The sequence below is a fragment of the Ctenocephalides felis genome, unplaced genomic scaffold (genome assembly GCF_003426905.1).
Source record: "Ctenocephalides felis isolate EL2017-DRISC unplaced genomic scaffold, ASM342690v1 CF-g0.4_SCAFFOLD_03570, whole genome shotgun sequence".
Lineage (NCBI taxonomy): Eukaryota > Metazoa > Arthropoda > Insecta > Siphonaptera > Pulicidae > Ctenocephalides > Ctenocephalides felis.
Window position 1 is genome coordinate 10,818,520 of NW_020539724.1, and position 21,994 is coordinate 10,840,513.

At 28.9% G+C, this 21,994-nt stretch overlaps 2 protein-coding genes across 2 annotated transcripts in view; one reads left to right on the forward strand and one right to left on the reverse strand.

Annotated features, from left to right (window-relative positions):
* The window catches only part of LOC113383373 (muscarinic acetylcholine receptor gar-2), a 103,335-nt gene that overhangs the window by 2,124 nt on the left and 79,217 nt on the right, over positions 1 to 21,994 (forward strand). Inside the window, exon 2 of the mRNA XM_026621644.1 lies at positions 8,272 to 8,347. The gene's annotated coding sequence lies outside the window, so the exon portion shown is untranslated. The remainder of the gene's footprint in view (positions 1 to 8,271; positions 8,348 to 21,994) is intronic.
* Positions 550 to 21,994, reverse strand: part of LOC113383370 — a 23,090-nt gene continuing 1,645 nt past the window's right edge. The window contains 26 exon segments of the mRNA XM_026621642.1: positions 550 to 803; positions 864 to 942; positions 1,009 to 1,155; positions 1,219 to 1,574; positions 1,639 to 1,916; positions 2,073 to 2,265; positions 2,521 to 2,704; positions 2,768 to 2,849; positions 2,967 to 3,123; positions 3,562 to 3,745; positions 3,806 to 4,105; positions 4,525 to 4,680; positions 5,601 to 5,948; positions 6,124 to 6,238; positions 7,480 to 7,657; positions 7,889 to 7,955; positions 8,027 to 8,170; positions 8,506 to 8,861; positions 8,958 to 9,238; positions 9,326 to 9,521; positions 9,584 to 9,770; positions 9,912 to 9,993; positions 10,079 to 10,488; positions 10,560 to 10,856; positions 10,974 to 11,129; positions 11,579 to 12,061. Of these exon segments, the coding sequence (XP_026477427.1) occupies positions 570 to 803; positions 864 to 942; positions 1,009 to 1,155; positions 1,219 to 1,574; positions 1,639 to 1,916; positions 2,073 to 2,265; positions 2,521 to 2,704; positions 2,768 to 2,849; positions 2,967 to 3,123; positions 3,562 to 3,745; positions 3,806 to 4,105; positions 4,525 to 4,680; positions 5,601 to 5,948; positions 6,124 to 6,238; positions 7,480 to 7,657; positions 7,889 to 7,955; positions 8,027 to 8,170; positions 8,506 to 8,861; positions 8,958 to 9,238; positions 9,326 to 9,521; positions 9,584 to 9,770; positions 9,912 to 9,993; positions 10,079 to 10,488; positions 10,560 to 10,856; positions 10,974 to 11,129; positions 11,579 to 12,061 (5,650 nt within the window). The 3' untranslated portion in view covers positions 550 to 569.

The following is a 21,994-nucleotide window of genomic DNA, read 5'->3' on the forward strand; positions in this document are numbered from 1 at the left end:
ATTTTCGAAAAAATAATATATAAACCAAATTAACTCTCTATCTTATCGTTTGGCGGAAATATCATTGAAAATGTGAAAGTGGCTCTTCAATTCAAGCTTACTTTTCGTCGCAACAACTAACTCTAAAAATTAAATCATTGTTTTTTTATTATTATATAGTAATTTTTACACCTGTCCTGAAATGGACAACGAGTGAAACTATAGAAAAAATGACCTTGAAAATTCATTTTTTTTGACCATTTTCTGAGGGTCTTCAAAATTTCTCAAAATAATATATTTTGGAACCTTTGAATTTGAAATAGATGAAAAACTAAAACGTTATTTGAATTTTTCCAATATATTTCAATTATGGCCAATTATTGGGTCTGTATTTACCAGTAGACACAATATACAATACAATTGGTTCATTGATTTTTTACAAAACTGGTACTAATATAAATTTTTTGTCTCAAGCACCTGGCTGCATAACAAATACATAAATTATTTTCATAAACACAAACACAATGTACGAGTATTTTACTCTATTTTATTTTAATAAATAAATTTTCTTGTATTACTGATGTTATATATTAAAATATAAATACAATATTGAATATCAATACAAGTAATAATAAAATACTTTGGACTAGTTTTGTTGCATTATTAGGATAAACTTCAGGCTGTTTTTCAAACCACCTTGTCACAGTAGCTAAATTTTTATCTCTCCAAGTTTTATTATCTTCCATGGCATCTAAAGCAGTTTTTGCACCTTGCATTAGGGAATCCGAAAATGTAGAATTGTATTTAGCAATAATTTCACGAAGCTGTAATATAAAATGAAATATTAAAAATACATCCAAATGATAAAAAATACCTGGACTTACCAGTTCTTCTTGTTTTTCGTTTGAAATTGCTGCGCCTACAGTTTCGAAAACTTTTTTGAGCGCATTCAAGCTTGTATATCTAGAAAATAATTATCATTTTAGAATGCTGAATTATAAAAATTCACATCTATCAATATCTACTCACTGTTCAATCATTTTTGGCAATTTATTACGCATAAATTCTAATGCAATTGTCACTCCATCACTTCCTTGTCTGATTACAGAATACATAGCACGGAATTTATCTTGATCTCTGATTTTCGAATCAGGTTCTACAGTTTTTTCCAAGTAGCTGTGAGTAGAAATGTGAAAATGAAACAATCGGATTTGGAGTTGTGTATTTTTCACTACTAACCTCCTTAAAATATCAGGATCTTTGCTACAACCCAAAGCATTTAACAAGATTATTGCTTCAGAAGACAAGTGGCTATCAAGATATTTTTTCCACAAGAAGTCCCACTCTGTTTTACCACCATGTTTTAATCCAGTGCAATATACTACATTGTGTAAATTTGGTGGAACTTTCACATATGGAGGTCTCATATAGGCAGTAAGACGATCATGAGACTTGCCAAGACATTCTGGAAGGTCCATTTTACAAGCCCATGTTAGAGCATTTATGCGAGTGAAAACGTCCATGTGCCCATTAGCATCTTGTTGCTCAAATCCCATTTTATTATAAACTTTGTTCACTAAATGCAATACAAATTTCTAAAAATAAAGAAAAAATATAAATACCACCAAAAATCTTTAGGAGGTACTATTTTACTTTTACCTTAAATTTGGGGTAGACTTTTGTTCCACTCAGCATATTATCGAGAAAATTGAGATCTTCTTCAGCTGCTTTCCAAGCCACGTAATCCAATTCGTGGTGCAAGTAATCTAAAATGTCTAAGGCCAATTCATAATCAAGTTTTCCAGTTTTGGCCAAGTTTAGAGAATCGTCTAAAATTTGGGCTCTGTTGAGTACGTGGATTTTTTCAAATTCAGGACTTTTCAAGACATCTGCAAGCTTTTTCCAGTTGTCCTTATCGTAGTTCACGCGATAGTAACCTTGGGAAAAAAATTGGATGATTGAAATAGAATTTGGAAATAACTCTTAACAAAAATTTACTAAACATGGAGCAATTTGAGTTTCCTAATTCTCTCATTCACTTTTGGAATGTTTTTTTTACGTTTGGGTAGTGTATACAGGTGCAATTAATTTACCTGAATTCTGTTTATTTATAATAACCCATCCATCTTTATTTCCTACTTCAATAGTCAAAGGTTTTCCATCTTTATTCATCCAATGAGTTGGTTTTGTATCCGAGGAATTTATGTTTTCCGAGGTCATGAAGTTTATTGGTATCCACCACGCAGATTTGTCTTTTTCTTCGGGTTGAACATTGAAATATCGTTCCTAAAATTTCACGAATACATAATGTTTCATTATGCTGATTCAAAGCTGTAAAAATATTTTATTGATTGGAAATGCTTATTTTAATAATATAGATTTTATTGCTCTCTGCATAAGGAGGATATAAAATTTGATTAACGTTGGTGGCATATTTCGTATGAACATGAGATTGTAACATTTTGTCCAAGAAAGCAGGAGAAGAAAGTTTATTATTATATTGGAATATAATATTAATTAAAATTAAATTAACTATTTTACTTGTGAGAGTGTCATTGCACCAGTGGCATAATCCCTAGTTACAGTGACTAAAGGAAATCCGGCTTGGGTGCTCCAACTTTTGAAAATTTCTTGTAAGGTAGTCTCTTTAGGAATATCTGTGGTCCCATTATGTTCATTGGCTAACACGTCGAATAGATCTTTGGGAATTGTAGATTTGAAAGAACTAAAATAGAAATAAATATGAATAAATATTTATTTTGTTTAATTTATTTGCAATGAGACTTACTAAGTTTTTAAATATTCATGGAGGCCTTTCATGAATTTCTCGATGTTGAAAGCGTGCATCATCATGTGAATTACAGAACTTGCTGCGGAAATATAAATACAATAATATTAATTTAATACCAAAAGATACATTAATTTTTTAAAAATGGTTTATATACAAGATTAAAATTGCTACACCATTTATTATTTTTCAAGTTCACCTTTCTCGTAAGAAATGGAATCAAAAACCGCCGATATTTCTGAAGGACTTGCGACTGGATGTGACATCGGTCTCGTCGTGTGCAAAGCATCCTTTAGTAAAACCCTTTGAGTTACATCCACAATGTAACGATCCAATATTCTCCAGGAAGGTTCTATCTGTAAGGTTAATAGCATATAAAATATATGTACAACAATATTTCTTGAGAGATTTGTCACTTTTCAAACGAAGGATAAAAGGAAATCTAAACCCAAAAAATATGTGGGAAACATCAAGGTCCTTCTTTTAGATTGATAGATGCTTTGATTTAAGGAAAAATCGGTGTTGGATTATAATCTGATCTCGTGCAAATGAGAAAAATGAAATATTATCCTTGCATAACAGTTTTTGAGATGTTCGTTGTGAAATTCACATAATCAGATTCAACGGATTACATAAAAAAATATAAAAAATTGTTTCTATTAAGATCGAATTTGAGACATTCTATTGCTCAATTCAAAGAGTTTTCTCCAACATGTTTTGAGTAGTATTGTTATTCGCTCACGGGTGAAAACATTGTTAATTGAATATTTTATCCCGAAATTTGTTATTTTTACCTGTGATGGAATATAGTGTTGGAAGTAATTGGCAAATCCTTCATTCAACCAAGTATGCTCCCACCAGTCGCAAGTCACCAAATTGCCAAACCATTGATGAGTCATTTCATGAGCAACTATACTCAAAATTTCCTCCTTGCTTTTAGTTGTCGATTCATTCTTGTTATATAATAAAAACAATTCTCTAGAAACATTACAGTCAGTTAATTCTAAATACAAAAATTATTAATTTTTATCTGTCAACCTGTATGTTAACAATCCCCAATTTTCCATAGCTCCAGCAGCAAAATCTGGAATGGCTGCTTGGTCCAACTTGTTCAAAACATATTTTACACCTGTGAGTTGTTCCAAAGCCGTTAAAATTTTTGGGCTCATAGTCAATGCATAGTCAGCTTGATCAATCGAGAAAGGATCAGTATATATTCTGTATTTTACTGGTCCTGAAATTTTTTCTACATATTCGAAATCTGAGATAATAAACGCCACCAGGTATGGAGACATGAGAACTGATTGTTCGAATGTTGTTCTTTTTCGGTTGTTATCTCTGGAAATAATAATCAAATATAAATATTGAATTTATTTCTGCTTTATAAGTTGAGCAAAAATTTTCAAAGTTTTGGTGATAAACTAAACTTTTTCAACTTATTGGAAAATTTGGAATATTAGTTAGGACTTTTCTTGTTCCTCGTTCTTGCACGTTGAAGTTTATTCGAGAATAAGTCTTGGTTTTTAGTGTAATTGATGAGTTTTAGTATAGGGTCTGCCAAATAACTTATTTTTTTGAAAATTCTATGAAAAACTACTGATTTTTTTTAATTTGAAATAATAGTTTTGGTTTGTAAGGGAAATGCAAATGGCAGCCTAACTTTTAAATGGTTGCCAAAAAATCAAAATGGATGCTAAAGATTCAAAATGGCTGCAAAAGTTAGATGGCGGACCCTTTATTTAACAATGTATACTTACAAGTTTTCTTCCTTTGCTACACCCATATTGGAAATTGCTTTCAATTTTTCATGGTGTATAAGGCTGATTTCGAAATGGGCCTTCATTGCTGGTTCATCGAAACAAGGGAAAGCACTACGGGCATGAGTTGCCTGAAACTGGGTTGTAGCCAACCATCTGAAAAGTTAAAACTTTTTGGTTAATTAAATACAATCATACAATTGCATACAATCAATACAGACAACTTTTACATCAATTTTCACCCATTTCCGTAATTTTGTTATAACCGGTTTGAAGCAAAATACTGTTACTATTAGTCTCTCTAAATTAATTCATGCCAAGTTAATATTTTAATATTTCATACTGATTAGAGTTAAGTCATAGTTCTTTTATCTAATACTTAATATAATTGAAGGTCATGCATTTAACTATCATTTTTAGAGATATTGTAGACATTTATAAAAGAGCGCTGATAACATTTTTGTTGGAGCTTTTTATCGATTTTCTGAAGAGCATTTATGATAAAATACTATAAAATTAGAAAGTAAAAATTATGCTCTTGAAGATATAATAGATCAGTGGAAAATTTGTATGAAAATTAAATTTTTATCAAGTTCTTGTTTGAGTTCAAATAAAATGTAATTCAATGCATTTATATGTTTGAATAATGGGTCAAATTTTTGGCCATTAGAGCACATCGTAATTTGGTTTTATGGGCCATTTTAAGAAACTTTACTGAAGAAACCATGGTTTAAAAATGAATTCAAAGACAGATAAATTTTTAATTAATCTTTTTCTCAATACATGATAATGGGCCAAATTTTTGTTCGTTAGGGCAAATTGTGATTTTATTTTTATGGGTCATTTTAAGAAATTTTACTAAAAAATCCATGGCACAAAAGTGATAAATTCTCAATAAAGGTTTTTTTATATATTTAAATATTAACTAACGCGAAAATCAGCTGTGCTTCTCTGGTGGGAACTTCTCTGGTGGCAGCTTGATAGTCAAAACAAATTTTTAAATTTTTGAGAATTTTACTAGGTCGAAATTGATTTCTGAACAATTTTTTTTTTCAAAACCATCTCATATTTATTACCTTGTTTCTCCTTTTGGCGTTTTGTATGAACTTTTGTAGAAGCCAGCCATGTCATCTCTCAAAGTAGATTTGAAGCCTTTTATTTCCAAAATATATTCCTTTCCCTTTTCCAATTTTTCAACAACTAATATATCCGCAATTTGATAGGTATTATCTATGTGCACCATTGCTACTTTAATTTCTCGTCTAGATTTAGTTTTGAGTTTAACATTGTCATTGAAAAAAACTAGTCTATATGAGTTCAAACTTATAACAGTCGTAGGTTTTATAACTTCAATTAGGATGGAGACAGATCCGCTAAATTCAAAACTTGGCACTAGTTTTGTTTCCAATTCGACTACATATTTTCTAAAATATAGAATGCAAAATTTCTAAATTTTATTTTTCAGATATGCAAATATCTAAATATTTCATCTACAGTCAAAACTAGTAAAATACAAAATTTAAAAAGTTTTTGAAAAAAAAAATCAAAAATTAAATCCATTATCCAATATAAATTTCCTAATACAATTTTTATATTAACCTTGGCACAATGTCTCCTGGTAATCTGTAATCACTATCATTTGCACTCACACTATAAATATAGTATAAAATAAGGATATTTAAATGAAATAATGTTAATTTGGACATTTTTCCGGCTAAAAAATACTACCAGGTGAGACAATCATGGGTTTGGTTTATATAGAATAGTTTATAAAAATTATTATATCAGTGAAGTGCAAACGTTGATAATGCTGAAATGCACTTGAAATTTTTCTAACCATGGTAATGATAGTTGCTATTGTAAAATGATGTGAATTTATGATGAAGTTAATATTTTAGCAGCTTTGTTAATAAAATTTTTGAAATCCCATGGATGAATCAATAAAGGATTTAAAAAAACATACTGAAATTTGTTTTAAATTTTAAATCAAGACTAAAAAATTATGTGATGTTATGAGTAATGGTGTCATATGCATACATATCTAATCATATTTTAAACAAAGTGAATAATAGATTTTAGTAATTTAAAGAGAAATATTAGGTGTGTACCTGATCATTCATAACTTCCTTTTTGTGACTGAAATGAGAAAACATTTGCGAAAGTAATGCATTTATAATATAAATTGTTCACCTAATTGTAAAACTATTTTTTTTCAAAATCTAGAGACATTTGCATTTGCATCTCTGATTTATTGTAAATTTTTTGTTGCTCTCAATTAAACCATTCAAAAGCTAATAAATGCTTTATCGACAAAATAGTTCATGTTTATATAAATAAACAAAAAATAAAATATAAATATATATAATTGTATAATATGTCATTTTATTTAAAATGTAAATAACGGTATTCAATAAGGTCAATTGCTAATCATTAAACATTTATGAAATTACTAATATTTTTTTTTAATTAGAATAAAAAATAATAATAAAAATCATGTATTTATCATAACAAATTATACGCCAGTACAAAATATAGATATTTTTTCAACAACACATCATTGTACTGTCTGTTAAATAATTAATTACTAATTAATAATTAATTAATAACTATCACAAGATACTATAAAAATATAGCGAAACAAACAGAATAAAATGTATAAATTCTACACTTATGTACATGCAAGTACTAATACTGAACATATAAATATATATGTGCAAAATTTTAATATAAAACAGCTTTTTAACATGATAGATTTAATATAAAAATATATTTATACATGCAAAATGAAAACCACAAAAATATATTTACATACAAAATTATTTTCTCACCACTAGTGCAGATTAATGGGTAGTATTTTGATTTTTTATTCTATGGGTGATCTTAAAAATATTAAAAGTGATTCTGATGTTTAAATTAAATAAGCAAACATGCAGATTGCTATCGTTATTAAAATACTTCCTGAAAATTTGTGGGCACTACCTCTATGATGGTCAGCCATCCATCCTGCAATGGTTTCTTCATGTTCCTTCAACCAATTCATGTTGTCATTAACATTCTTAAGAGCAGATTCTGCAGATGCCTTTATTGATTCGAATTTAGGATCGTCTTTGTGATCGTTGATAATTTTTTCAATCTGGTAAAATAAGAAAAATAAGAAATGAAAATGGATTGCTTCTGTACTAATTTTTGTAAAACAGTAAGAAATTATCTACTATCTAAAGAATTATCTACGATACCTTTGTTATATCATTTAATTGATATTGATTATGAAACAGCGATAAGATTGAGTATGAAACGAGTCATGTCTAGAATTCTATGAAGTGATGAAATTTTTCTCTTGATAAAATGCATTGATCAGCCTTACCTGTTTCTTTTCTGTTTCTGTAGTTAATCTGGTGGAAATGCCTGACAAGACACTGCCGACGCTGTATCTATAAAACAAATAGGAAATGTTAATAGCTATCTTTATAATATTATTATATTAATTTATATCATTACTTACTTTGCATTAACTTCGAATAATTTTTCGCCTACGTATGCTAAAGCTACTTTTAAACCAACTGGTCCAGAAGTGTATACGGCGCTCATAACACTTGCTCTATCTTGGTCTCTAATTTTGGTATCGTTTAGAGATTTATCTAAATAACTAAAAATAAAAATTATAATTAAATATTTATATACAATATACTATATATATAATTGGTTTTCGAAACACATGATTTTAAATTAAATTTTCTCTTTTTTCAGGATCTATAGATATGGATATCATTGTAAACCAACTTCAGAGTTTGAGATTTAGAACTTGGAAATCTAGATTTAAAAGGTCAGAATTTTTACATTTTTGTTAAGATTTAAAAAAATGTTATGTCAATTTTTTAAAGTCATATCTGTTAATCTTTATTTAATTTAATTTGCCTATTAATGTGAAGTTCTGATTACTGTAAATAGTAAGTAATTTCTTCTAAAAATGATTCTACTTACCCTTTGAGCAAATCTTCATTTTCTGTGCATCCCAAAGCAGACAACAACAAAACTTTTTCTGATGCTACTGTACTATTTGTATATTTATTCCAGAGATAATCCCACTCTGCCGATGAATTCTTGTTCATTCTAAGTACGTTGCAATATACCAACTTCTGTAGATCAGCTGATACTGCTGTACCATTCTTCCAAGATTCATATTTTTCTGAGCTTTTTTGTCTGCATTCTAAAATGTCATATTTGCAAGCCCATGTTAGAGCGATATTTCTGGCGAATATTTTATCTTGTTTGTCTTCTGGTTTCACATCGAATCCAGTACTCTTGTAAAGACCATCTACAGCAACACTAACAAGTTTCTAGAAGAAAAAATAAGAAAATAGTCAATAATAACGATGGCTTCTGTTAATCTTTAAAAACCTACTTTAATACAAATTGTTTTTATTCATTTTTACCTTAAAATCATCATATCCCTCGCTGTTGGCCAAAAGTCTGTCCAAGTACATGAGTCCATTGTTGGCCGAAACCCAAGGTATATAATCATCTTCATCTGCTAAATATGTGACCAACTGCATTGCTGTGCTATAAGGCAATCTTCCTGATCTTGCCAAATTCAGAGCATCATCGATTAATTGAGCACGATTTACTGGATGAATTTTCTTCATTTGATCCTTTGTCTTCAAGACATTTGTGATCAACTTCCAGTTTGTTTCGTCGTAATTGACTCTGTAGTAACCTAATGGGAAATGTGCATCAATTTAGAATGAAAACATATAACTGGATCAATTAATATGATATCAATTTTATTTTTTTATTCATGTACCTGTTTGTTGTTTGTTGAAAATGATCCAATCTTCTTCTGTTTCTGTCAAGTTAAATGTAAATGGTTTTCCAGTATTATCAAGCCAGAATGTAGGTTTGGTTTCATCAAAGCTAGTTTCTTTAGCACTCGCGTAATTTATTGGAACCCACCAAAATTGTTTGTCGTCAACTACTTTCTTGTTCAGTAAGAAATGTTCCTACAAAAATTTTGCTTTTATTATCTTATTCGAAGGTATTAATTAATTTCATATTAAATTACTTGTTTGATGGTTGCTGTGTTCTTTTCGTAATTTCTTTCCACTGTGATTACTGGATATCCTTTTTGGTTTGCCCAGGAATCCATAATTTTTTCAACTGTTAGATCTTTTGGCAAAGTGCCTTCTACTTTTGCTACTTGTGTTTGCAGACCATCGTAAAGATTTTTCGGGTTTGCATGGGAGTGATTTCTGAAAAAAGGCAGCAAATTTAAAGATATGATTAATGCATACCTGTAGAATTATTGGCACAACATTTAAAAAAAAGTTTTTCATTGCCACTGAAGTTCTTGCATTAATTAATGAAAAAACTTAGTAATATTCAATACTAACTTATTATTAAGATATGTGTTCAATCCTTTGCTGAATACTGCATCTGTGAGTGCATGTTGCATCATTCTGATTACGGTTCCAGCTGGAAATTTTATTATTTAAGATCAGATATATTTACCAAAGATCAATGTGCTTCAACCAATATAAAAACAATTCTACAAATTTACCTTTATCATAAGCAATTCCATCAAAAACGGATTTGATTTGTTGAGGACTTTGTACGCCATAATTCATTGGACGAGTGGTTTCCAAACTGTCTGCCGCAAAAATAGATTGCAATGTGTCAACCACATATTGCTCCATAAGACGCCATTCTTTTCCACCTGAAAATAGTAATACCATAGAAAAAATTCATACTGGATAGATCTCTACTAATTTATAAAAATAGTTTACTTTATCTGCTGCAAAATATTCGAAAAATGTGGCAAATCCTTCATTTAACCAAATGTATTCCCACCATTCAGGTGACACCAAATTTCCAAACCATTGGTGACCGAATTCGTGAGCAATAACGCAAGCTACTGCCTTTTTATCAGACATGGTCGAATGTCCTTCCTTGTACAGCAATCGCGTTTCCCTATTAAAAAAATTTGATAATTCCAAATTTTCTAAAGATATATTCATTTGCTAAATGGCTCAGATTTTTACCTATAAGTTACCAAACCCCAGTTCTCCATGGCACCTGCAGCAAAATCAGGGATTCCAATCTGCTTCATCACTGGAATTTCGAATTTGATGCCAAGATATGTTTCAAGACTTTGTAAAATTTCTTTTCCTTTAGTTCTTGCATATTCGGCTGTTTCCAAATCATCTTTTTCAGCATAAACTTCAAAATCTGGTCCATTACTTTTGTGTTCGTATTTCGAAATTACAAATGCCAGCAAGTAAGTTGACATTAGTGGTGTATCGTCAAATTCCGTACTTATAAGGGTGTCGTTATAATCTCTGTAGAGAAATGGACAAAATATAATAAGAAATCAAGTTGGTCCTAGATGTCAATATTGACATCATATGTTATTTTAAAATAATTTTATTATTATAGAAAAATAATGTGCTACTTACACTTTATCTGCTGCCTTTATTGGCATATTAGATATAGCAGAATATTTTTTGTCATTTATTAAAGTAAGTCGGAAAACTGCTTTAAGATGAGGTTCGTCGAAACAGGGAAAAGCCATTCTTGCTGAAGTTGATTCGAATTGCGTTGATGCCAACCACCTAAAATTAATTTAAGACTGTGTTAATATAGATCTATATTGGTACAAAATGATTTGAACTAATCTCAATATATATTTGTTTATCTTCCATTTTTTTCGAAATCTGTAAAACTTTGGAAAATACTTTTGAGATTAACTGTTTTAAGTTTTAGAGATCTTAGGGCTCATAGAGATTGAGAGATAGAAACTGCAGTTTCTATCCAAAAGTTTGTAATTTGGTAATCTAAAACTAAGATGTATAGATTAGCAAATTGAATAAAAAAAAATCAAATCAAAACAAGAAGGAATCCTAAAATTTTAAATATTTGTCTCGATTGCTGACGAAGGTATAAAAATAGACTTAACAGATTTATTGAAAAAAAATTGTAATATATAACTGATAGACAACGACAAAAAGTTGTCTATCTTATTTGTTCCTTCATTTTTATTTTGTGAATAGATTATACTTACTCAATTGTTTCGCCCTTTTTGTAGAAACTTCTATAAAAACCATCCATGTTTCTGTCCAAGTCACCTTCAAACTCGATGAATAGGAAGTATTTTAAATCTTTTTTTAAATCTTTGTCGAAAAAGATGGTGTACTGTTCAAGCTCTTTATTATACTCAGGTTTCAAATGATTTACATCATTTGCACTACTATCATGGACTTTAATTGAATCATCTTTTATTCTTAATCTTCTGTGATGTAATGTTATATTTTTGGTGTTTTCCAAAGGCGTCAAATGTATGACAACTGACCCATTGAAGTTGAATTCTGGATCTAATCTAGTTTCGAGTGTAACATCGTATTGTAGAGGTTTTATATTTTTTGGTAATCGATAATATTTTGTATCGACAACTGGTGGGCTAACATCTTTTCTTGGAGTGGTTGGACCAGCTAAAACGCAGGTCGCCAAAAAAATTAACGACAAAATTATTCCTGGGGCTTGCATTCTGTGGAAAATATTATATTTAAATTATTTAAAAAATTCAGAAAAATCATTTATTATTATTTTGTAATTATTTTCCAAAAGCGTTACCGCTATACATACGTCTTATAATTTTGACGTAATATTTGATAAAAAATATCTTGCACAACGGCTTTATGCGTAAAATTATAGATTTGGTAATAAATTAATGATAAGATAAAAAAGATTGCTCCAAATCAATATCGTACGTGTGAATCTTTGTCTTGTCATGATTTACACAATATTGGATTTATCCAGAATGATTTTTATTGGATGACGAAGTTGTAAAAATATAAGATACAAATGATACGATCAAAATTTTTAAAATAATCGTGAAATACGAAACAACATAAGATTGAAATCCTTTAACGACAAAAATGAAAAGTAGAAATTATAATTTGGGAGTAGAAAGTCATATATGAATAACATAATGCAATATTAACTTGACTAAATTTTTGTCCGATTTTTTCATAATTTTAATTTTTTGCTATTACAGTTTATGGCGACTTAAAAATTGTTAATTTTTTTTAAATAATTGCAATTAAATTCAAACATACATTAGAAAAATGAAATAATTTTAATAAAAACGGTCATGAAGGGCAAAAAGAAGAGATTATTATATTTTATTATTAGGAAAAGCGTATATAAAAACGACATATAAATGAAAAGTTAGTATAGAGATTGAGGTTAAAACTAACAGAAAAATTAAAAACATACATACACTTTAAAAAAATGTTGAACTAATCATATGCAAAAATCGTAAGCTAACATTACATGAAATGCTTCTAGAAATCACATTTATTACACTAAATACTTTCATAAACTTTGGAATATTTTATTGGAAGGTTTATTGCATCAAATAAATAATTTAAAATTAATTCGCAATTGTCGAGTCAAAGTAATATTTAATTATATAAAAATTCTTACCTTAACCCACGAAAGTTAACACACTAATGAAGAATTCTATAATAAATCGAATACTTCCAACCGTTAACCTGCCTTATCAATGGCCATGGATGAAAAACGACAAAGCTCTGTGATAAAAAGATAAAAATATTAATATTATTTATCGTTTGCAATTAGTTTTTATTTGCAGAAGTCCAGTTGTTTTATATTTGGATTAATAATTGAACAATTTTACCATTTCCAGAATCGAAAAGAATAATAAAGCCTTGTATTGTTTACATATTTTTAGATAAAGAATTATGAAAAAGCTCAATATAAGAACTATTTCTTAATAATATGAATATTTATAAAGGTAATACATAAGAAAAAAAAAATGAAAATTTTCATGAAATTATCAAAATTTCATCTTTTTAGTTTTATTTTGCTTCACTTAATATAGCTGTTTTCTGTGCTTATTTCAAAGACACATGTTGCTACAATTACATAAAGATTGCTAAATGAATGTTAAATTTAATTTTACTAGAAACGTTTTATTTTAAAATTTCTTTATTATTAATTAGTAAAATAAGAAAGCTAAATTCAAAGATAGTAAAAGTTATTTCTAATTTGTTAACAATTTTGTGTAAAATGTAGAGTCATGTGTATTTGATCGCGTGTACAAAATCTGTTCCAAAAATCTCTGAAAATTTGAATTTTATCATTGTTACATGTAAAACAATCAGATTTACCGACATTTTTGGAATTTGAGTTTCGAAATAACGATAAATTTTATTGATAGGAATCGAGCTCGTGCTCGATTGGGCATATCAATATTAAGATAAAATTATGTATATATATATATATATATATATATATATATATATATATAAGTCATTCTGATTAAAAAATTGATCACGATTTGCTGAAAATATGACATATTTATTAAACATTTTTGTTCTGTATCTTGAACTGCAGACTTGTTTTGTTTATATGTGAAGCAATGCATGATAAAAGGATTTACTATTTATGGCGATTATTTAATGATTAATATTAAAAAAATGTTGATCTTAATTTTTTGGAGCATGTTATCTCAGACGTAATTAATTACAAAATATTGTGATATCTTCATTGTTTTCATCCACATATTTTATTTTATTTTTTACAACACTTAAATATCATCGCAGATACTTTGTATTAGGGGGAAGTCCCCTAGTGGCGGACACCTAAGGTTATTTATAAATAAATCAAAAATATTTAACGAAATATTTATCAAATTATGATTTATGTTAGATAACAAAGTTAGAAATCAAACTAAATTAACAAAACCGCAATCTTTGCTAAAAAATAATTAATACTATCAATCAAACTTTGGTATCAAAAAAGATGATTTTAAACAGTGGCATCAAGTACCGGACATTTCAAAATAATCTGCATTGATCACATATGTAGCCATCTCCACACTCTGAAATGTCTGCACATGTGTCTTTGACGAATATTTTTAGATATTACAAAAAAAAGTCACTATTCATCCACCCTATTGGCTGAGCCACACCGATGCTCTCAGTTGGCAATATTGAATAAATACAAAATTCTATGACATGGGTTATTTATAAAGGTTTGATAAATAAAACAAAGTTAGTACATAAGAATTCCTTGCAAAATAATTTTTACTTAATAAGTAATTTTACAATTACTTAATAAGTAATCTTCAACTTGATTAACGTCTTAAGATACTTCTGACAATTATAGCATATTGTTTATATATCTGCTGTGAGCAATTCCTAAATTTCATATAATCAGATTTTTACTTCGATTTACAAATAGTGCCAATAAAGGTATGTTGAAGAATCTAATTAACTTCCCGTATATTTTATAGAGTTTTCCTCAATGTGTACACATTTTGTACAATTTTTTTTTTTTGTACCAAGATTTTCAATTACGGTACGGGAAGTTCCAGCAATTTGCCTTAAGGCGCGATGCCATGCACCCCACTAGTTTTCTAGAATTTTATTATATAAAGTAAAGGTAACTATTTTTCCTGCAATGTACATATCGAGATGGGATTATCATGTCTTGAATTTGACCTGAACATCGATCTTCAGTATCGATTTAGTCATTCGGGCGGCTATAATTCGCATCCGTTTCCAAGCCAGAAGCTACATGTCCATATTCCATCTCTTGCCTCTGGATAGAGTCGATATTTACTCTCCATATGTACATATCTATCGAAATGGAGTACTTTGTGAGGTAATAATTTACGTGGTTTACTTAGATTGATGTAATTGATGACTTTATCAACGCATCTTACCAATTTACCCATCATTAGGTGACATGACTTAACCATTTGGCATAAGAAGATTGAAACGACATTGGTAATAAAATTATCATATCATTTGCAAAACTAAGAAGATCTCATTGGAGTTCTTCTTAGACCTCGCTCTCAAATATTGCCAATTTAGCTCATTGAAATTTTTATGAATTTCTGATTGCTAAATGAGAAATTTTTAACTCTTGTTAAAAGATATCAAAATCACATTTCATTCATTTATTGCTAGTTGATAGAAACATACCAGTATAGGTATGGAAATAAAATGATTTATATTTCTTTTTCTACTCACTAGTTAAAAACTTATATTACTATTACTTTAATTACTGCCATAGTTCATATGTACCTTTTCCTAAATTATTACTTTGGTAGTGTAGTGAAACAGGCAATTCCATCATTTTAACTAATGTATCCTACTAATGTATCCTCCTGTGCAAGGACAATGTAATCTGTCTTTTTAATTGTAAATGATTCTCGGCATGCATGAAATTTACAACCCATTCTCCTCGACCCATCAACCCATGACCCATCAACAAGCATCTAGTTACAGCTTCGGCCTACGGGTCCATTCTGGAAATTATTGCATGACGTCGAGATAACTGAGCGATTCCTATCATATTTCTATGCAAATAGGATAAATAAATAATAAATACTAGTGGGGCGCATGGCATCGTGCCTGAAGGCAAATTGCTGGAACTTCCCGTACCAAAAATTATTTTTTTTTAAAAAGATTAACATTTTTGAAAAAAAAAATTACTCTGAAATAAAAATAGATTTTTGAGTAGCTATAAATTTTTGACAAAATTTACTTTTTTTGACTTACTTATACTTATTGTTAAAATCTCTATAAAATATCTTATAATTTGATGTGCATATGTCTAATGATCATTTTTGACCGCTAAATGGCATTTTTTTTACTTTTTTCATTGGATCTCCGAAACCGCTAGACCTGCCTTCATAAAAATTTGATCAGTTCTTCATCTTGGTAATACAAGTAAAATGTTTTCTGAATTATTCTAATCGGACGCTCCGTTCTCTTAAAAACTGAGTTACCGTTTTTTGCACTTTTTGCCCCATATCTTCGGAACGGATAGACCTGCCTTCTCCAAAAACAAATCAGCACGTCTCCTTATCAATACGAATCAAATATTTCGAATTATTTAAATCGCTGCATCCGTGTTGCCGAAATCGTCGACGAAAATTTGTAGCCGCACACACACACATACATCCATTTTTTCTAAGGTATGCTAATATATTCAGAAACCTTTGAAACGTAAAGATATATAAAAATTTTCATTGACGATTTTTTTGCGATTACTATTATTACTAAGGAAAGTTAATAATAGCTGCAAGTAGTATTTTGCCTTAAGGCAATTTGCATTAACTTCGCGATACCTATAAATAATTATATATAATAGTATAATAATTATCTTTATCAATAATAATTGAGATTTCTTTGCCAACTAAATTTATAACATTGTTGATAAAAAACAAAATATATGGCGCGCTATATAATTGCATACAATCTAATTTACTTTAGGTAAAATCGTCAACTGTTTATTTCAAAAACAAGAATTTCGTTTTCACTAAAAATTAATAAACACAATTTCTAAATGCTGTCTTTCGAACATACATTTAATAATTGTAATTGTACAGATTAAGTTGTTTGACACTTTCATTTCGGGTTCTTATAATGTATTTTATTTAAATATGGACTATGGACATTCTTATCTATGATGGACGTAAACTGTAATCAGTAGACATAGATTATGATTAGAATTTGTTAAGGGCTAAACTGAACCGCTTGTGGTAAGTCTATACATAATATTTAAGTATGTTATTGAACACTACGAAATCTATCTTTATACAAAGTTTCATCAAAATCGTCCAAATTTTTGAAGAAACGGCTCGGCTTTGTCAAAAACTAATAAACGCCATTCCCAACCAATATCTTTCGAATAGTTTTTAAATTTTTAAAATAGATTCCAAAAATTTGGTGGATTAAAAATTTACAAAAATGATGGCCGATCGTGGCGCTGGTCACTATCCGGTTGCATCACATGACTTTTAAATTTTTGACTATATTCCAGCCGTTTTTGAGAAAACGTCGACAGTATGGACAATAATTGATAAATTTCATTTATTTATCTCAAACAATTTTAAGAAAAATTGAACAATTTTACCTATTTCAACCTATATTATCCCCTTTACCTTCACCATATCATCTCTACCGTCTGTTTGGAGCTTCGGAATCTCGTTCCGAGTGTGTTTGAACAGCAAGTTCAGACTCTCGGTATCCATATATACGACATAGACTACCAGGGAGCTTATCTGGACTTGTTACAGAAACTAATTAGGATTGTAACACGATTCCACCGGGCTATGAAGTGTTTGTTCAAACACTATTTATATGTATATGCGCGAGGTACGTCGACGCCTCTGTGGAAACCTCGCGTGACCCATTTCGCGTAAAAAGTTCCTCTGTGCGAAAAAGGACTGCTGAAAAAAAAAATGGGAAGACGGAAAAACGGAAAAACACAGGCGACGTGCTGCAGAGGGTTTTTCATGTTTGTGATTTTAAAACAGACTTGGAATGGATTCAGGATTATTGCATTAATCATTTGTACTAATTGACTGATTAATATCTATGCCAGTCTATCGTAATTTTATTGGGAATCCTTTTTCCAGAGACTGTTTTGGGAAACAATCAACCGTCTACAAGAATGTTCGTAAAATATTTTTCTTAGAAAAAATTTTTACCTTACAAAACCAATTAATTGTTGACGGTTGTATAGCCTTTTATATATAGGATTGTTTACAAATGTTAACAATCCTATATATGAAAGGCCATACAACCATACAAATGTTTTAGGATTAATTAAATTACAATATTTTTGACGTTCATCTCGAGTTATTGCAACATGCTAATAAAAAATCTAATTATCAATTTTACTCTGCGATATTATTTTGAAAGTTTATCAAAATATTATATAAACAGCTAATAATTTGCATAAAATATTACATTATCTCAGTAAATTTGTTTTTTTATCATAGATATCCACAACCGTGTATGGAAACTCTTCAAGAAACACTTTTCCAATTTTAATAAAAATTGGAAAATTCTCAAATATATTATATGTAAACATATATCAATTTATATATTTATAATGAGCTTAGAAGTATCTGTTTTTGAGTTATTTAATCAAAACTCCTACAATTCAAAAAACATTGGAAAATTGACTTGTTTTATACTTTATACTATCTTTTATTTATATATCCTATTATATCCAATTTTATTTTTTTGCTCTTAACAACTGAATTTTTTATTCGTCTCTTTTTCTAAATCTGCTCATCTTAAATTCCAATCTTGCTTTTCTTCTTACTTCTAATTTTATTCAACAATTTAAATTCTATTTAATTTAGAATTTCATGTTTTATGCAATTTTAAATCAAAATTAAAGTTTTATTTTTGATTGCGTGTATGAGCTTAATTGGTTTTAATTAATTTTTGCTATTTTGATTAATGATGGTATGAGTTTAATTGGCTTTAATTAGTTTTTGCTCAAAATAATTTTGTTAACATGTCCCTTTAGTCTTTAAACGTATATACATTCAAAATTTTCCCATAGTTCTAACTTTTTAATAGTATATATTATATTTTTAATAGATTTTATATAGATTTAATAGTATACATCTATTTTTAATAGATGAGCATCCGATTTGAATGATCTTAAAAACATTCAATTAATAATGATTGGGAAAAGTGTATAAACAGAACTGATAACAGTTTTTAGCAAAGGCAGACTCAGCCATTTCGAACTACTTTGGAATTCACTGATTAGTACTTTAAATGAAGAGAACTTTGTACAAGATTTCTATCAATATTATTATTACATTCAATGCGGACAAAAGCAATGTAAATTGCTGCCATTAATGAGAGATTAGTATGTTTGCTATTAATTTTCTAATTCCACCTTTGTCCCGGGCAAAACGTTCACAAAGCAATTCGTTGTTGTTCAGACCGTCTGATATGATTCCTCCTTAAGACATCAGTAGAAAATCAATTTGATATTTCCGTTTGATAAGCAGTCACGTGCAATCGGTTGTTTGCCTAAAGTTAATTAAACATTCGGTATTAAAGCAAACAATAATATTGATTTGTATTACACTAGATTTGTTCATGATTACAGCATGAATTCTGCACAAACTGGGCTTTGAATTCTATTTATCTACAGTTTTACAAAGATTTTGCTTTATATTCTCTATTTTTAATCGGTTGTTTGCATGAAGTTAATTCTACTTATTGTCATTTATTTATTCTATTTTTTCTACATATTTGCTAGAAGTCCACTAAGGACACTTGGTGAAATAAAATTTGTTCATGGAGATATTGATATCATTGTATGTGATATAAAATGTCTGCATACTTGTGCAAACAATTCCTTGAATTCTATTCGTTTGTTTTGCAAAGATTTTGCTACATATTTTCTATTTTCTCAAGTAACTACTCTCACGTTTTCATAGAATTCTATATCCTGATACAACATTGTTATTTCAAATATAAATATATTTTTCTTGATAATACAAAATAATTTTTGTGGTAACGCAAAATATCAATACACATAAAACACTAAAATTATTAAAGGATGAGTTTTGAAAATTGAGATGAAATATATTACTAAATTGTAATCTATAATATGAAAATGAATCGCAAAATGTGTTGGTAAGTGCATAGCTCAACAAGGCCGGAATCAATTTGGCCAATTCTTTATTTAAAATGTTCGTTGAAGTCCAAGAATGGTTCTTACGGCGAGAAAAAATCGAATAATTGCCGGAAAAACCCTAAAACAGCCTTTTTTCATTTCACAAACGTTAGTATTTTCATATTTTTGCTATCGGATAAGAATATTTTCTCAAGTCTATGGAGCGTTTTGGATCTGAATTTTTTTACTGTGCTCCAATTCGTATGAAATTTTGAAATTAGGTTTATCTTACTTTCAAGTCCAAAAGTGAAAATAATTTAGACGGAATGACATCTCTCTCAGTGGTGTAATTTCATTTTTATTTCAAAATAACGTCGGATATCGATAAAAAAACTAATTATAAGAAAAAAATGTTTTATAAGGTTTTTCAAAAAAGCAAATACTCATCATTATACTTAAAGCAGTTGTACATTTAAGATCCATATGGGTGAATATACATTTCGGTATAGAATGTAGTGTAAAAAAACATAATAATTTTTAACTAATTGGTAAATATCAGTATAAATTATTTTAAAAAATGGAACATTTGAATTGAAAACATAAGTACAGTACAATATTTGTCGAGTCATCTAGTTTATAATAATTCTTTAAGTATAATGAGATTATTTGATCCTCCACAGATATTTCATTAAAAATTTACTGTAAAAAATCATAAAAATAGTTATGTCTCCATCAATTCCGCAGAGTGTTTATGAAAGAAGATGATTAAACCACCTTCTACCTCCTGTTGCCTACATTAAAGTTAATTTGATGTCTGGGCGGTAACCAAAAGCTTTGAGTACTCAAACAATATCGAAAGTAAATGTGTAAAGTTGAAGCCAGAGAAAGCCTGACAATGAAATCCATTTTTATATCAACGGTTTTTGCCGCTTTTCATGTGGTTTTGTAAGTTTTGGAATATTGACTCAGTACATGGAATTTGAATTTGGGAAATATCGATAATGAGTGGAAATGTTGGCGGAGATGTAAAAAATTCAGCAAGGTTAGGATCGTACATATTTGGTCAAGGTTGTAGGTAGTCGTTGTTCATTAAAATAAAAGCTTGTTGATATATTGTGGCAAATAGGATGCTTTGAGAAATTATTTGAATTGCGTGCTGGTTTTATCTACTGATACGATTTTTTTATATTTCATAACAAATAGAAAAGTTAAGTATTTTGTATGATCCTGAACGATAATAAAACATTTTTTGTCTTGGTTGGATATGTTACATAAAATTGTCATAGCTACTTTCAGCAAACAGATTTAATTTTGATAATGTGTAACAATTTTTGTCATTGCTAAGTTGTTTAAATGGTTATATTGATAGACTTAATAAAATCACCTTAATCACCCTTTAATTATTCATCCTTAGTTAAAACAAAATCTTAGGGCCAGTTTATAGAGTTTTACATAATACTTAAATTGGGGTTGTTCGTAGTTCAAGTTGAGTGCCACAATTAAAAAAAATCAAGTTTTTAGAATGTTTATAAGTTTAAAAAACATATATAAATACAAAATGCCTGTAACTCTATGAATATGCTTTACTATATATTTTAACTTCTGTTTCCAACGTATGAAAAATAGTCTTCATTTCAAATATCAATCCTTTTGTCGAAAAACATCAATTCAATTTGCATCATTATCCTTCGTCCTGCAGACTCAGAACAAAATCAGTAATATTATCTTATTGTGAAATAATACGTCTTTGAATATCAAAGTATGATTTCAATTTGTGTTTTATGTTTTATGCCTTTATGAAATCATCTGTAATGACACAAAGCGGGTTTTTAGAGAATATCTCATTATCTTCGCGATTTGAATGTCTATGATCATATTCATATTTTTTATATGTCTGATAATAAGATTTTTAAGAAACCATATCAAAATAGCTAATAAGATACCTATTTTTACTTCAAGACAAAAATTTGTCTTTTATTATAACTCATTTATTTATTGATCACAA